Genomic DNA, 18,444 nt, shown 5'->3' with positions numbered 1-18,444 from the left:
TTGAGCAATTAGCATATTCATTTTGTGTTAACTGTTTGTAGTTTAAACAGCAAATTTGCAAAAACAAAACAAACAAACCCTAAAAAACAACAAAAACTGAATGGATGAAAATAGCTCCTATAAATACACTGTTTATATGTGTAATATGAATAGTGCTATATCTATATGTGCCAAGTAAAAACTCATGCCACTAGCATGCCACAGTACTAGCTGGCTCTGCAGTTTTGCTATACATATTTTGAAATGATAATTGTCTTATTTTTAGAACTATATTTTTAAATTATAAAGGCTTCTTAATATATACATGTCATTATTTAGCTTTTTTAAGCCCTCCTGACATGACAGGAGAGGCAAACAACTTTCAAAGCAGCTTAAAGGAGGACTTCGAATGGAGGAGGGGGCTTGAGACACTGCCGAGGGCATCGATCGCACACTCAGACACATCAGTCCGAAGAAGAAAACCCATCAGCAGATGCCTATCGGTTTCTGTCTCATTTTCCACTTTGTTCCTTTTCTGCTAACAGGCTGTAAGAGCCTGAGGCTGGTTCTGCTGAGCTTAATGAGGCAGCGTGGGGAGGAAATGCCCCACATGTGCAATGACAAGGTCCAACATTTAACCATAATCACTATACATCAAGGAGACAGATGCATAAGTTTCAAACACAGTAAATGATGACCTTTTGGCTTTATCACAAGTATGTGAAAGTTGTGAAAAAACAATACCCTCATGGAGTCTGTCTGTCAAAATTTCTCGTTCTGTTCATCAGCTTGAACTGATTAATCATTGATCCAAATAATAATGATACAGTGGTTAAAAAAAACAAAACAAAAAACGTAGAGCCCGAGGGTTCGTCATGGACACCAACCAAACAACTGTGTCTTAATATAATAAACAAGTTCAGAATACAGCTCACAATTACACAAGGTGTACCACCTCCTGCTTCAGACACAGCAGAGATTTAAATGCAGTAGACAATGAACTCAAACTAAATAAAAATGCATGCTTTGGTAAATTTCAAGCCATTTGAAGCCATTTAAAACTTTATTTTTGGTTCCAGGCATGGAAATAAATCATCAACCCACAAAACTCAAAACACTGGGTCAACGCCCCAAGAACCACGACAACCTCACACCACTAACAAAACAGTGTCACTGCAGTACAGAAAATTAAAATAAAAAAAATAAATGAGAAACTGTAACACAGAAGCTCCTATAAGAAATGCAAGCACAAAATCCTGCGCACTATTTCTTTTTGAGAGCAAAGTGGAGCAACAGTGAAGAAATGTTGTTCAGTCAGGCTCAGGATAATACCATACTGAAGTGGAATCCTCTAATGTTTGAAAAACTGCCCTGAAACTGAATCAGGTTAAGTGAATAACATTGATCTTCTCATTAAAATGCAACACTTTGCTAGGAAATCATGAGGTTGCTACTTTGAGCGGTACCACGAGCTGAAAAAGTTACCTTAGTAGTATCTGATGCAACACTTCATTAGATAATGGTGGATGCAGTACAGTCAGTTTGCTGAACAACAGCAACAACAGCATTTTTGCTTAAAACAATGTCTACCATGTGTTAGTGGGAGGGATCCTAGTAAGGCCATTCTAGTCACCCACGGCTTTATATAATTCAATTTATTAATATCATATGTGGAAGTTCAAAGGGCTTTGTAGACATAAAAAACACACTAAGGTATGAAAACATATTAAAAAATATATTGAATATGGTATATTTTACTGATTTGAGAAACATATTCACTTATGCTGTGTGGCATGTATTTTAGGAATGAGCCACTGCAAAAATCCAACAGCAGCTGCTTTGATCTAGCCAGCTATAAAGAGGAATGCTGAGGAGAATCTATTCCTTCTGTGTTCAGCTCAATACACTATTGATTTTGGTAGGAGCATGCAGGAGGCAAATACATGTTCTTATTAGCGACTCCCTAACATCATACTGGAACATTGTAGAGTTATCTGATTACCAGCTAATGAAAGATGATTCAGGCCCCTGTTCAGAGAGCAAGCACCTGTTATGTGTGATGGGATCATTTGATACCAAGTTCAAGATGGCCCTCGAACTGCTTCACATATGCTATGAATTATTATTAAGCTAAAAGAGATCTGAGTTATGAATAAAAGAGATATGAATAAGTGAACAGTAGTCACAAATTTTGAACTGGGAAGAGAGGAAGTATTTAAGCCATTCTAAGAAGGGCCTAACTGTGAAGGATGTGACAGAAAAAGTCTGATCCGCAGCAACTCCATGACATCAGCCCAATAATAATGAAAGACCTAAGGGGTCGTTAGGAATACATGGGCATCGACAGACCATTTGATCAATTAATTGGGCATCGAAAAATGGGAATATGATAGACAATAGTAGAAATAAGAAACGTGGTCTTGCAGCAAGTCGTAAACTCTCTAAGGTTGCCTGTAGTGCTTACATCCTGAACAGTCTGTAGCTTATATCATAAAGGACTCCCTGCCATGAGAGGCCAAGGATAAAACCACCAACCTTTCACTGAGTAGATGGCCCTCTCTACCTCCCATAAATGTGACAGAGGCACTTGCAACCACTCCTCCAAAAATTCAACAGTGAAGACACTTTGACGCTAAATGCTTATTGGGTGGCATAAACAGGAAAGGGAACCACACATACAGTAGCTGGAAGTGTGGAAAACAGCAGTGGCCATATTTGTTTGATATGCCCATTGAAGTACATATCCTGGTCAAACATGACTTCAAGATTTCTCACAGTATTACTGAAGGCCAAGGTAATGCCACCTAGAGTAAGTATCAATTTAGATTTTTACAGCAAGTACAGTAACCTCACTTTTATTTCAGTAAACACATGTGCGGCAGCAATGGACAACACCATTACATTCACTCTATTTGTGCTGTGACTCAAAACTAAAACAGTTAAATTACAACTTTTTCTTCAGGTCAAAAATACTTCACTATCAATAGAGAATTCAGTATAGACAGAAAAATTCTACCATGATACATTTCAGTACTGGAATACCCTAGTTGTCATCAGGATTGTAAGTATCCTCTTTTTGAGTAGTCAGTGCAATTAAAGATGATGTCTTGATTAAAAAAAATAAATAAATAAGCTGAGGATTTAATATGTAAGCAATGTTTAATTCAACAAATTAGATCCTCCCCAAGTTATTGTGGAAGATTATAATAGACAACCCCCAAGTTGTAATAAAATAAAATGTTGAATTTACATAATGGTTCACAACAAAATAACATAGTACTAAAGTTGAACACAGATAAATTGAAATGAACTTGAGATGACTACCCAGATTAACTGATTGCTTACAATCAGTGAGTTACTGCTAATGCATACTTACTTTGGGTTTCCACACAGCACATTCTACAGGAAATGGGTATCATCAATGATTTGACAGCAGATGGCTGCCCACACCCTGGTTCAGTTGGAGGTTTTTTCCTGTGAAAGGGGAGTTTGTCCTTTCTACCATCACCAAATGCTTAGTCATAGTGGGTGGTCTTATCGTTTTTTGTTGTGTTTTCTTGTTGTTTATTTAATATTGTAGTGTCCGTAACCCACAATGTAAAGTGCTTTGACGTGACAGTTGTTGTGAATTGTTGTGAAATAAAAATAATAAAGTTCAATTGACTTGAATAAAAACAAAGCTTCTAGCTCCTTTTCATCATTTGTGCTGATGTTTTTCATTAATAATTACCTGGAGGCAATATTGTGTTGTCTCAACCAGTTTGTGCAGTTTGACAGCACATGCAGTGTCAAACATCTGCAGTGGCAAAATGCCCATCAGAAAAAAGCCAGAGACACCCCTTAGATCAACTAGAGCCAGAAAAAGGATCGTGGCTGTCACTATTTTTCCCTGGAAGCTCTCCTCCTGTTGACTGCCTTGACTGTGTATACTGTGGTCTATATGTCTTTTATTGTATCTTAGGTATATGAATAACAGCTGAAGGTCCTGTAGAGTTCACCTCCATTTCTTGGGATTTATGAAAAAGCATTCTGTGGAAACATGTAATTGCACAGAGTAAAGTAGAAGGAATGCAGTGACTCAAAACAATGACTCAAAAAATGATTAATCTTGACAAATCAAATATAGAAATATAGAATGCATAAAATATATTAAATCAATTCATGATCAAACTAAAAACCTACTGTTTACTGTGACACAATTACTAATTCTGGAAGCTTTCAAAGGAAACGTATGAAGGAGATAATAACATGTTACTGTAACAGTATCAGGGGATTAGTTATCCTACAAAACTTGTGCTCAAAACAGTGTAATCAAAATACAATAAATATGGAGATTATGTACATTTTAATTATAATTATTTGAAAGTGAATATTTTAAGGTTGAATATTTTAAACAGCTAGCTGTTGTTTTGCATGAAAGCAAAACTACCTCTAAAACCACAAATTCTCATTCTTACAGTTAACAAATTTGTTCATTTTATCAATAGCAGTTTGGTAAAATACTGGACAGTTTTATGCAGTAAATTCAGTGTGCTATGAGTGACCTGCAGTCACACAGGCTGCATGTTAGCTGGATTCACCGATACCATTTGAGAGCAGAAAAAGCAGAGCCCCCACACTGGGATCCTTGTCACTGTGTTAGACTAACAAAGGCAAACCACAAATCTCCTGGCAGTACATTACACAATAAGTTTACACTCTAAGGTGTTTTATATCAGCCTCTATACTAGTCCTTGCTATTCTAGTAGAATCCTCGGTTTACAATTCCTTGGTTTACAACCCATATTGTAAAAATTCTATTTTTTTTCCCCTCTGTCAGTGCAATATTGCTAAAATTAGAAAAATCCTATCTGACAGTGATGCTGAAAAATATGTGTAGCTAACGTATTTGTTGCTTCTAGTATATAATATTATAATTCCTTATTATCCAAGTGTTCCATCTAATCTTTTATGTTACATGGAAGAGATGATGTGGCATTTGCAACCTGTGCAAGCATAACAGAGTGAAAGATGAAGGGTCATGTTATACTCAAGTTACAAACAATCTGCTAAGATGGCTGCTTAGATGAGCTGAATGCTGATAATCAATGAGTCACTGTTAATGCATGATTGCTATGGGTTTTCACACAGCACATCCTGCAGGAAATGGACATCATCACTGAGAAATGATTGACCAGCATGTGTGTACAAGCATGGTTAAGTGCACTGCCTGCATGTGTGTGTTCAGCTGCATGACTCTGCACGAGTGATCCGATATCTACCCGGAAAACATGGCTCAACCCATCAGTGTAGCATGGCCCTGATAAAATGACCAGACCACTGCTGTAATGGCCTCTATCCACCACCCAACCCTTCAATTATGGCTGACATGCCAGCCTGCTCAGCCCCAATTTAATCAGACCTGCTTGAGCTGCATCCACACCCACACCCACCCACACACCCACTCACCCACTCTCTCTCTCTCTCTCTCCCTCTCTCTCTCTCACACACACACACACACACAACTGCTCTGGCTGCATAAAGGCTCTAACAACCTGTCAATAACCTCAACACTCAACATACTCACAATTTATGCTCGATACAGTACATGCAAACGTACAGCTTGTGGGTACTTGTGCAAATAAAGCATTTACTAGGAGAAATGTTCCTTGCATATATTTTGCATATGTTAGAATGTTTCTATTATTCATAAGTATATAATAGAAATTGTTTATTGTGTGATGCACATGCTAAGGCTATTTTTAATCCCACAGTATTCCATCACTTGCCTGAAGCTGGAAAAAAGGCCATCACCAGAAGATAGCTAGATTTATATGTAAGCAGTGTAGCCCATGCTCCATCCTTTTCAAGAAATATTTTGACAGGATTAGGCTCCCAGTAAAATATGGCTATCACTGTATTTATGCGGGACACAAACAGTTTTGGTTCTACAATAAAGAAGCAACATGCAAACAGGCAGATCTCAAGGACATATTAGTAAACCAGACATTTACTATATTTCCTTGTTTCCAGCTAACAGGAACAAAAGTCTCAGTGACTCCTAGTGATATCCAGCGAGAGGTTAAGGTGTTGATGAGAGGTTGGGGAATTGGGAGAGGCTCTGTTTGTTGCAACAAGGTTCCTCACAGCCCAAGACGGCTGAAATAAATATCTGTATCATTACGTAAAAGAGGCTGGCCTGTCCCCCAGTGAGGCTAGCAGGTGCTCAGGGACTTTCAGCAGCGTAACAGCAGCCTTCTGATCCCCGCCCTTCCAGCATCAACCCCCCACACTACAGCCTCTTCCTTTTCACCCTTACCACACTTCAACAGCAATATTCCTGTACACATTCTCAGAAATATGGTGATAATAAAAGTCCATTTCTGTCCCTACTAAAGCTGTCAAAAACATTATAGTGAGATATTTTAATATGTATATATACTAAAATTAAAATTAAATTAAGATACTCATTTGGAACAGTATCGGCGCAAACAGTGCCATCATTAGTAGACACACCTATGGAATCAATTTTTAAATCTTTTGTCACATTATTCTCAAGTTATCAGCCTTTTATGGGCTTTGCATCACTTTTAAAGGGCCTACAAAATTGTTATCTGAAGTTCCAGACTCACCTTCATGAGGTACAAATAAACAGCTGCTATCAAGGGTAGAACCTGAGTCATTTAAAACTGACACTAATAGCTGGCAACTTAAAAATCAGATATTCCAGCTCATCAGCCAACTGTTTTTTTCCTTCAGATACAAAAACAAGTAGTGTGTCAGATGATAATGGCCTGTAACATCTGGTTTCAGTGCAATACTTTTAGAAGACGTCAGCCCGGTCATAGGCTGTTTTACCTCTGAACAAATAATAACGTTCATTTTCTGAGTTTCGGCTTTTTAAATATTTGATAGATAAAATAAGTAATCTGTAGACTAGATTTTATAATTTTAATACGCTGACTAAACAATTTAAATATTAATTCAGAAAATTAATAATAAAAACACGTTTTTGCATCCCACAAAGTAGACAAAAACAGGCCAAGTCAACGCCTTAAAAATTAGTGATGACGAAACAAATTCTCATACATGGCAAACAATAAACACCAGAAGTTTTAGAGATTGAACATAGGCACCAAAACTTGCTGATGTCATACAATGTCGCATGCCTCTATAACAGCCCTTTTTGAAATAAATGGTAAATAAATGTTATACAGTAAAAAGGGTGCTGTCCAAAGAGCTAAAATATATTTTTTGTTGGCATCAAAAGCATACCTTATTAAGAGGCAAAGTGGAGTGAACTCCAACCATAGTTACCCCAACTTGACTGGACTAAATACTATAAAGGAAAATAAATTATTCCATAAAATATGTTGTTGATGCCTATTAAGTCAGAAAAGCATACCGAGAAATTAAAATAGCTAAATAATCCATATGTTGGTTGAAATAGGTATGTAAAAGAATGTTAATTCCTGTAAAATGTGTAAAATTCATAGACAAATATTTGCTATAGCGACATCTGAATGTTTTTAAGTCTTTAATCTTTAAGTATTTAATGGATAAACACTTAAAGCCAAAGGTAGTGGATAAACATGTCAAATAGCTCCAAGAAGAGGAGAAATATTTTGAATTAAATGCTCAGTTACCTAAATATAACATAAATATAGAAAAACTGTATAGAAGTATAGAAGTTTAATTGGCTTCAACATTAACATTAAAGTAAACTAAACTCTTACAGTTTGACTCTATGAAAAATGGGGAAATATCTACATTGTTAGCCTTTGTTAATTTGGCCAAATTTGTCAACACAAACATGACGGAAACTGATGCATGTTTGAACTTCCAAAAAGGTTTGTACCATCTACTCTAAATTTCTTAAAACTACGACTAAGTGCTTTCATCAGAGCAGTCAGAAGGAACTAGCCATGGCCTTAAACTCAACACAATCCCCTGAAAAAAACAAAACTTGTTATTACTCGAAAATGTGTTTGATTTTCATGATTTTTAAAGATGAAAAACAGAAAGAAAAAAGCTTTTACTGGATTTGTGTTATAGTCCTTTCTGTGCTGTGTTCTCTGATTTCCTTCTGTTTTGCACATCTACTGCAGACAATTCCACCTTATTGAGACACTGTTTATTCAGACAGGAAGAAAACACCCTGCCATCTGGAATGGCTCAGCTCTACTGATCATTAGAAATGCAACACACACACATACACAACAAGGCTCTCTCCCACCTCTCATTAATCGCTGTTGCCCATCGGCTCTGTCAGTTAGCAGTTACATAAGCCATTAGGCCTGCGCTACTCACCCTGTTAGGACCACCACAAAGTCCATTACATTCCAGCCATTACGCAGGTAGGAGCCTTTGTGGAAGGCAAAGCCCAGGGCAATGATCTTGATGCCAGCCTCAAAGCAAAATATTCCAATAAAATAGGGCTCTGTGTCATCCTGTAAGAGGAAAGAAGAGAAAAGGATTTCTGAAACTGCAGACATAGATTTATAAAGACTGAGACAGATAATGTGAAATAATACACAATGAAAAGAAGGTTCTAGTACTGTGTACTGTGATCCTCTACAAAGCTCTATCAGGTGCTTTAACCCACCAAAAGAACTATGACTACAAAAAATCGGAAACCTTTTTTTTTTTTCCTGTGAATCTGTGAGTTCTGGAAACGCTTTAGAAAACTAGAGGTGTCTCCCAGTTAAAGGAATAACACATGGTGCAACTAGTGCTGGTGGATGGATTCAGTATAATTAATTTGGCTTCATCATTCCATTAACTTAATAGAGTTTAAAGGAAAAAGAGGTTTTAAAAAAGGATTCAAACTTTGGTCAAGGTAAATGTAATTATCGCAAAGCGTCTATTCAATCTATTCAAAAAACAAAACCCAATAGGTATCATAAAGGTAATCATTTTTCTTTATTCTCAGCGATATATTTATTAACCCTGTCAGGGCTAAGGCCTCACTGGTGGTGACCCTAACCCTACTCAATTAGAATATGCACATTATGTTTTCATTACATGCATATAAAAACAAATAAAAACATTCATTAGAAAAATAGCTTTTCGGCCTTTTTGAGAAATACAGAGTTATGGTTAGCACCTATTAAGACCTCAGAACAATAATAGCGGTACTTGGAATTATTTGGAATTTTCTGGGAGCACTTTACCCCCAAGACATGCAATGTTCTGTGAATGCCTCACAGGATGCTTATATAAATAATCTGTCCATTCGTATTTTAATTACACATGAAAAACTATATTTACATAATCAAATCACTGCTCCTGCATAGGACTTGGACACTTATTCTAACAATAAGCTGCTAAACATTAAATCACTAAGTTTCCCATTCTGACTTTCCCTTCTTTGCAGTGGAACAGTTTCAGACAATGCGCTCTATCAGCTGTTAAACAGAGATAACTTTTAATCAGGCATTATGAAAATAATTGGTTATGGGTAAGCAATCTGTTATCAACTTCACACCTGGCAATACTCTGACATATAATATAACCCTAATCAAATTTTGCCAGTTGCAATGCAATTACACATGTAGATGTCCTCCGGCTCATTTTTGAGCAGTATTGGACATTTTAACTTCTTCTTAAAAATGAAACTTTTTATACAGAGAGACTGAGAGTAACATAGTAACATTACAGAGTAATGTTTATACTTTAGGCTAACATTCAAGCTACAACCTGTTCATCCATCGGCGTAAAGGGTGCACTGACTTGGATCGCAACATCAAAAAGTAGTGTGATCACCAGAAAAGTGATCTATATCTGCTTTTATCAAATGCCTTGAAACCTCATTGAAGATGCTGTTTTGGTCAATTACATGTTGATAAAAGTGCAACTACTATCCTTGTTACCTCAAAGTGGCCGATTCTACTACTTCCCTTGCAGTGAAATAGAATAACAGACCTTTTTTTTCCAAATACCAAATCAACAATTATAAACAGATTGTAAAAATTCTATATAAGATTAGACAGTAGTGGAAATAATTATTTGATCCTGTGCTGAATTTGTATGAAAAAATGAACAGTCTCTAATTCTTATAGTAGATTTGTTTTTTTATTTTTATGATTGTTTAATTTATTAATCACACCAACAGTAGTTACCTTCTGCCCAAGCTCCTCGGTGATGGTCTTGTAGCTTGTTTCTGCCTTCTGCAGGTCTAAAATATTGTCCCTGATGTCCTTTGACAGATCAGGTGTATCTAATTGACTGACTGATTGCAATCTGTGTGAGCACACATGAGCACACGGCCAATCTGTGGGAGCCAGAATTAAGGCTGGATTGTAGGGGATCAAATACTCATTTCACTCAATAACATCCAAATAAGTTTTACTTTTATGTCAAGTTTTTTTTTAATTTCTAGCTGATATTTTGCCTCTCCATTCAAATGAAACTATCGTAACATTAGAGACTGTTCATTTCTTTGTTAGTGTGCAAACTTACCAATTCAGCAGGGAACCAACTAATTATTTCCCCTTCTGTATTGATACCTACTTTCAACTGCTCCCTTATTCACAACGGGCCATCACAGCAGGGAGCTTTCAGTTTGCCTTTTTGATTTTTATTCCTTTTTTTGACACTACACAATCCCAAAGCAATAATCTTAAACTGCAGCCCTTGTCACAACTCCATAACTTTGCTGGGCAAACACAGACATTTTATGAAATCTATGGTATGTGGTATTTAATTCCTAAAGCAGCCCTGCCATTGTCACTCCCACTATTTCCTTCTTTAATAAAAAGACTTGACAAGAGAGTTGTGGTGGGAGGAAGGTGGAGCAGGGGTAGCCTGTGGTAATGACACAATGGGGATCAAAGGCAGCTCTGCATGGATCTGCACAACCTGCAGCGCTCAGGAGGAAGGACCCTGTCTCATGCTGAGGGGAAATTGGCATCTGCACATCTTTTCAGTTTAGATACTTGATACTACTTGAAATGGTCAAACCCATGAGCACATGGTTAGGAAAAAGTGGAAAGATTGAAATCAGTAACTTTTTGGCAGCAGAGTCTGCAGGATAGAAACTATTTACTGACAGACAGACATGCATGCATGAATTCCAGACAAAAGAAAGACATCTGTTAAAAATAACAATGCTAATCCCTTAGTGTTTGCATTTACAAAATGCTGTTTCTATTGTGTAACACAATAAAAGAACCAACCAGCTTTTTACTTACCAAACGCTCTGACATTGGGGTTTTGTCTGAGGCCGGTAGGTGTTGTTCCAAGGCCAGCACAATGCAGTTTGCTATAATAGTGGCCAAGATCATGTACTCAAATGGAGTGACAGTGTTAAGGAAGTCTTGTGAAAACATGCAAACATTAAATCAAGACATAGAAACCTGACGAAGGTTGACACAAAGCCATCCCCCCCCCCTTTACGTTGGTAGTTTCTTAACAGCATTATGCATGAAGAGAAAGTTTTGGCATTGGCACCAGCCATTTCTTTCTGTTGAAATGATTGTTCTAGGTTATGTATCAGATTGGCTGGAGAAGAATACTGGAGAAGATTCAAAGAAACAGAGTGCATGCACTTGAAGCTACAATGAAATTTCAGAGCAGTTATTATTTTTTGTGGCTAGCTCATCCATCAGTGATAAAGCTTTTAGCCTGCTTGTCATCATCTTTCTGTCATACCAAGAAAAATCAATGGAAGGAGAGACAACAGAACAGGTAAAACAGCTACTAAGTGTCGACTTGGAAATGATGTATTAAGGAAGAAGAAATAGTTCATGAACTAATGTCCCCATACATCAGGGTTTTCTAGTAAGAATGACGAGAACTGTGTAGATGATGAGCAAGTTTGTGGCAGAAATATATTCAAGGACTGACTCAGTGTAGCATTCAGTGTGTTTTGCTTGTTGATTATTTCCTAACACAACACTTTTTTTAAGTTCCAAGTTCATATGATTAGCTCAGTTTCAATCATCTGGATGGAGCAATGCTGACACACCGGCATTTTTACTATCACTTCATAGGTCAACCAAAGCTATCCTTTTATGTTAACTGATAATATTGCCACAGCAGATCATCTGCCTTCATCTCTCCCTACCACTAGCATCCTCCCCTGTTACACCCATCCTCTCCATGTCTTCCTTCAATATATGCATAAAGCTTCTCTGTGGTCTCTCTCTTTTCCTCCTGCCTGGCAGCTCCATATTCAACATCCAGTATATCTGCTTCCATTGAAAATCTTAACTTGCTTAAGACTTCCAACTCCAGCTCAGCCTACTGTGTTTTGGCAGCACTACCATCTTGTAAATGTTCCCTTTCACTCATGCTGCTGCTATCACAATATTGGAAATGGGAGGCTAACGCCGCTTTAGGGAGAAGAGGAAGCACAAAAACTCCTTTATGCAGGAAGCATAATAAAATTATACAAATAATGTAAGTATATTTAGCAGAATAAAGGGCAGGATTGTGTTAAAGAGTCCCTGTATCTAGACAGGGTCCAGTCATTTGGTATTATGGGCTCAAATTTTGATATCTGGTTTTCACATCTTTACATTTGTACTGCAAACAAAGTTGATGAAACTGTAATGGAAAAAATGTATTCCATTATGTATAAAAGTCCTAATACAACAGAGTTCTATAATAAACTTAGAAAATAAATGTAACTGTAGATACTGTTAGATACTGAGAAAAATTAAAAAACAAAAAACAAAAAACAGAGTAATAATGTGAAGATGACAATTACAAAAGCTTGCAGTGTATGTGGATTACATTTGAAATATAACCTTTGTTATATTGTTTGTCATAAATGCCATTTTTTGTCACATTTCTACAGCATTCTTTTGAACTTTGTGGGGGTTTTTTCTAGTTTGAATATGCACTACCTCCCATCTGCCAAACAAACACCTAGCACCTAGCATTGCAATTCCTGTACCAAACTAACTGAAATAAGTTGTACTCCTTTCATGAAATTTAGTTGCATTACTTATTACAATTTAACAATGTAAGCTTTTCCATTTCAAAAGTAATCTTTCCAGCTTTGGCCTTACAACAGTTGAGGAAAACCTTTTCATGATCTGCAGACCTCAACTTGGTCACTTATAACACACACTTCCAGTCAAATTGTTACCCTAAAAATCAAGGATGACAACTCCTGATTATAATTGTGTGTATAGAGGGTTACTTTTTCCATCTACACCCACAGAAAAATACAGTATAGTAAACTAAATATTTTGGTGACGTGCCACTTCAATATAGTTGTACTATTTTACTAGCACCTTACTATAGAGCTATATCCATCTTCTAATACACTCCCTGATATTTTGCAAAAGCAAGACAACCCAAAGTGATCACCATTCTAAGTCTCCAGTCTAGTGGGAGCTTGGTGATGCATATCTGGTGATATGCAGCAGTTCTTCAGTGTTGAATTAAACGTCTGCTTTTTGAAAGAAATTAAATGCAGATTTGCACAGCTCATTTGGGTATCTCGCTCCCTACACTGCACTGCCGTTGTGTTATTAGTGTACCCCTCAGGGATGATACAGCTCTGCCAGTAAGAGGGCATCCTCAGGAGAGGGAGGAGACCAATGCATTCCAGGCACCAGGCCTCCAACTGCTTTGAACCACAGTAAATCCTCCTGCAGCGCTGCTTTGATTGAGCTGCATCAGGATAAATGGCTCACTAATGCACTGCGACATCAAGGCATGATCAGTTTGCTTAGTCCAGAGGTTAACCAACCAGTGGCTTAAGCAATGGATACTATTCCACAACTAAATGTGAGTTAATTACATGAACACTCATGCACATATACAGGTGTCTTTCCAGGGACTTTTCCTCAGAAAAATCAAAATGCACACCAGTAAGAAATGATTTTGGTCAGCACACTAAGCTCAACAGGTGGCATTCACTCACTGTGCACAACATCTACCAAACAGGCATGAGCTGCTTTATACCCTGAAACCTGCTGCATTTCAGCGCTTGTTTGTTTTGTGTCACACCCATGCAGAGTGCCACCGCCTTACTGCTGAGGAAAGCCTGCAGATTGCTGAAGTTCAGTACTCAGGACAGCACCATCTACAGAGCACATCATTCACCAGAAGACAAGAAAAGGATCTACCGAGCAAGCCCATATAGTCATGTCATCACACATAAACTTCAGCTCTTACCTAGATGTGCTATACTATAAACCAACTCATGACTACAGCATTTAGCAGCATGGGACTTGTGACCAACACTGGAAACAACCAGAGAGCCAGCTGTGCAAGTTTTACATTTTAGCTGAACGTATTGTTGCTTTCTTAATATATATTAATATTAATTAATAAACAGTATTCTAGATGCCGGTTTCTTCTACGTCTAAGTAAGGCCCCTTAAAATTTCCCGGGAGTTCGTCGTCAGGCATGCGGGTTTTATACGGGACAGAGCGGCTTATCTGGGGGTTTACTGGGTTGTACGGATATGGCCATTCGGTGATCTTTTTGGCATATTTCCGTATGACATTATCCTCGCTGAAGATGAACAAAGAGCGGTTGACGGTGAGGCAGTTCTGTTTGACTGGAATTGGGTTGTAAATGGCCATGGTCCTGGCTCTCTGGGCCATCGTCTGCTTGTACATCCTCTGGCCACCCGGAGGCCCCGGCTGCCGGCTGCCTCCCCTGGCAGGGGCTGCGGGACAGCCGCCTCCATAGCGGCTGGACAGTTCGTCTTCAAATCGAGCCATTGCGGAATAGCGCAGATCTTGCTGGAGAAACCAAAACTGACACCAGAAAAAAAATAGAGAAGAAGCATCACCACACACACTGACGTCCCGTCCCCCTGCAGGTCCTTTGGGTGCGTGTGTCGGCCACGACCAGCAGAGTCAAACATTCACACAAAAAACGAGCTGAGGGAGGCTCTTTTTCATCAGCCTCAGTCGGTTATAGCCTCACCTCCATGTTTTTACTCTCCGCGGCGTGGGATTGTTGCTTAAAGTTTAGACGCTCACATTCCATGATGCATCATTTTCATGACGGACTGCTCACGTCCTTGCAGGTAGCTTTTATACTGGCGTCAACGCTAACAAGTCCATGCTAGAGGATGCGGAGACAACGGAACACCGTGTCTAAAAGACATCCACCTCAAGACAAAAGAATACAGCAGAGGGAAAAACGCGAAATGTCACAGTGAGTAAACGTGTTTTCCACCAGATAACGTAAACAGCAGCATTTCTTTTCTTAATCACTGCTGACCGCTGTGACTTAAAAGCAGTCTTCGTTAGAGCACTTCGCCCCACGGAAGAAACTGATGTAATTTCATTCTGATCGTTCGTCGAGGAGAAATCACAGTGCAGCTGCTTGTTTCCATGAATTTGCGGTTAATGGGAATGTAGCTACCACTTTCTCTACTGTTCCTCAGACACCCACGTGACCGACAAGACGCCAGCCAGTGGCTCCACCTGGACTAGCCCTGTTGCCATAGCAACAGGGAGGAGAACGAGCCACAGGTCAAGTTACACGGAATAAAAATCACTTCCGGCAAAATGAGAGCTTGTTTGTGGACAGATCTGATTTCGGTTTTTAAAATATTGCAACTAACCCAGCAAAAATTGATGTAACTGCGATATAAACTAAATTATTTCGGCTCGATTCCCTTCGAAACTCAAACAATAAATAGGACGAAACTATTTCCGGTATTTCCAAAGTAAACTCAAAATTCCATTTTAAACTGATAATACAATTATTCCAAATGTTGTCAGTGCATCTTCTGCTTACTGTAAAAATTTCACCAGAAAAGCCTAAGACTAAAACATCTCCCATATATTCAATTCAATTTTCTTTATATAGCGCCAAATCACAACAACAGTCGCCTCAAGGCGCTTTATATTGTACAGTAGATCCTACAATAATGGATATAGAGAAAAAACCAACAATCGTATGACCCCCTATGAGCAAGCACTTTGGACAGTGGGAAGGAAAAACTCCCTTTTAACAGGAAAAAACCTCAGAACCAGGCTCAGGGAGGGGCGGGGCCATCTGCTGACCGGTTGGGGTGAGAGGAGGAAAACAGGATAAAGACATGCTGTAGAAGAGAGACAGAGATTAATAACAGGTACGATTCAATGCAGAGAGGTCTGTTAACACATAGTGAGTGAGAAAGGTGACTGGAAAGGAAAAACTCAATGCATCATGGGAATCCCCCGGCAGCCTACGTCTATTGCAGCATAACTAAGGGAGGATTCAGGGTATGCAACGCCAGGACTGCCATAATGAGGCAGTCCTGGCGTTCCATATTAGGGTGACCTGATCCAGCCCTAACTATATGCTTTAGCAAAAAGGAAAGTTTTAAGCCTAATCTTAAAAGTAGAGATAGTGTCTGTCTCCCAAATCAGAACTGGAAGCTGGTTCCACAGAAGAGGGGCCTGAAGGCTCTCCCTCCCATTCTACTTTTAAATACTCTAGGAACAACAAGTAAGCCTGCAGTGCGAGAGCGAAGTGCTCTAATAGGGTGATATGGTACTACAAGGTCATTAAGATAAGATGGGGCCTGATTATTTAAGACCTTGTATGTGAGGAGCAGGATTTTGAATTCAATTCTGGATTTAACAGGGAGTCAATGAAGGGAAGCCAATACAGGAGAAATCTGCTCTCTCTTTCTAGTCCCTGTCAGTACTCTTGCTGCAGCATTTTGGATTAACTGAAGGCTTTTCAGGGAGTTTTTAGGACATCCTGATAATAATGAATTACAGTAGTCCAGCCTGGAAGTAATAAATACATGAACTAGTTTTTCAGAGTCACTCTGAGACAGGATATTTCTAATTTTAGAGATGTTGCGCAAATGGAAGAAAGTAGTCTTACATATTTGTTTAATATGTGCATTGAAGGACATGTCTTGGTCAATAATCACTCCAAGGTTTCTCAGAGTTACTGGAGGCCAAGGTAATGCCATTTAGAGTAATAATCTGGTTAGATACCATATTTCTAAGATTTTTAGGGCCGAGTACAATAACCTCAGTTTTATCTGAACATATAACAATATAGTATCTCACAAAAGTGAGATACTTACTCTGTATTTTTTAAAAATTACATTTTTGTAAATATTTTTTTCCTCTCTTTTCATTGGACAACATTGAAGATATGACACTTTGATACAATGAAAAGTAGTCAGTGTACAGCTTGTATAACACTGTAAATTTGATGTCACCTCAAAATAACTCAACACACAGCCATTATTGCCTAAAACCCTGACAACAAAAGTGAGTACACCCCTAAGTGAAAATGTCCAAATTGTGCTCAATTAGCCATTTTCCCTCCCTGGTGTTATGTGACTTGTTAGTGTTACAAGGTCTCATGTTCAAATGGGGAACAGGTGTGTTGAACTGGTGTTATTGCTCTCACAGTTTCATACTGGTCAAGTTTAACATGGCACATCATGGCAAATAATATACCCAGCACCCTGAAACTGAGCTGCAGTACGGTGGCTAAGACCATACAGTGGTTTAACAGGACATGTTCCACTCAGAACAAACCATGCCATGTTCGAAAAAAGTTGATTGTACATACTCAGCATCATATCCAAAGGTTGTCTTTAGAAAATAGATGCATGAGTGCTGCCAGCATTGCTGCAGAGGTTGAAGGCATGGAGGGTCAGCCTGTCAGTGCTCAGACCATACACGCCCACAGCATCACATGGCTGTAGTCCCAGAAGGAAGCCCCTCCTAAAGATAATGCACAAAAAAGCCCGCAAACAGTTTGCTGAAGACAAGTAGACTAAGGACATGGATTATCTGTGATCTGATGAGACCAAGACAAACTTATTTGTTTCTGATGGTGTCAAGGGTTTTTGGCCGTAACCAGGTGAGGAGTACAAAGACAAGTGTCTTGCCTACAGTCAAGCATGGCGGTGGGATGTCATTGTTCGGGGCTTCGCATGAGTGCTGCTAGCACTGGGGAGCTACAGTTAATTGAGGCAACCATGAATGCCAACATGTATTGTGACACACTGAAGCAGAGCATGATCCCCCTCCCTTCAGAAACTGGGCCACAGGACAATATTCCAACATGATAGCAGCCCCAAACACCTCCAAAAAGACCAGTCCCTTGCTAAATAAACTGAGGGTAAAGGTACTGGCTGGCCAAGCATGACTCCAGACTTAAACCTTATGGAGCACCTTCCTCAAATGGAAAGTGGAGGAGCGCAAGGTCTCTAACATCCACAAGCTCCACGACATCATCATGGAGTGGAAGAGGATTCCAGTGGCACCCTGTGAAGCTGTAGTGAACTCCATGCCCAACAGAGTTAAGGCAGTTTTAAAAATCTCACTTTTGTGAGATATTGTGCATTTCATTTTAGTTCTTTAAAGTATATTTATTGTGTGGATGCTTTAAGGCATCCACACTATTGAGTTCCTGTTTCTCTTTATTCTTTATTATCCTACTTTATTATTGTGTGGATGCTTTAAGGCATCCACACTATTGTTTTCCTGTTTCTCTTTATTCTTTATTATTGTGTGGATGCTTTAAGCATCCACACTATTGAGTTCC

General features: G+C 38.7%; 1 protein-coding gene across 19 annotated transcripts in view; it reads right to left on the bottom strand.

The window, feature by feature from the left end:
• LOC100710725 (voltage-dependent N-type calcium channel subunit alpha-1B) overlaps window positions 1–15,313 on the bottom strand; it is a 219,586-nt gene extending 204,273 nt beyond the window's left edge. For 18 of the 19 annotated variants that reach the window (XR_003222360.1, XM_025911919.1, XM_025911931.1 and 15 more), the window contains exons 1-3: window positions 14,386–15,313; window positions 11,151–11,256; window positions 8,269–8,408 (exon numbers count right to left, since the gene is read on the bottom strand). Coding sequence is in view for 18 of the 19 variants with exons in the window: in XM_025911919.1 (XP_025767704.1) it covers window positions 8,269–8,408; window positions 11,151–11,256; window positions 14,386–14,645 (506 nt within the window). In the remaining variant the exon portion in view is untranslated. Of the gene's footprint in view, window positions 1–8,268; window positions 8,409–10,079; window positions 10,706–11,150; window positions 11,257–14,385 lie in introns of those variants that run through there. The other variant, XM_025911933.1, reaches the window with a different exon arrangement.
• Window positions 15,314–18,444: the final 3,131 nt, after the last annotated feature.

This window comes from Oreochromis niloticus, linkage group LG12 (assembly GCF_001858045.2).
Source record: "Oreochromis niloticus isolate F11D_XX linkage group LG12, O_niloticus_UMD_NMBU, whole genome shotgun sequence".
In the NCBI taxonomy this organism is placed as follows: Eukaryota; Metazoa; Chordata; class Actinopteri; order Cichliformes; family Cichlidae; genus Oreochromis; species Oreochromis niloticus.
Note: the sequence above shows the minus strand (reverse complement) of the source record. Positions and strands in the feature narration are given on the sequence as shown.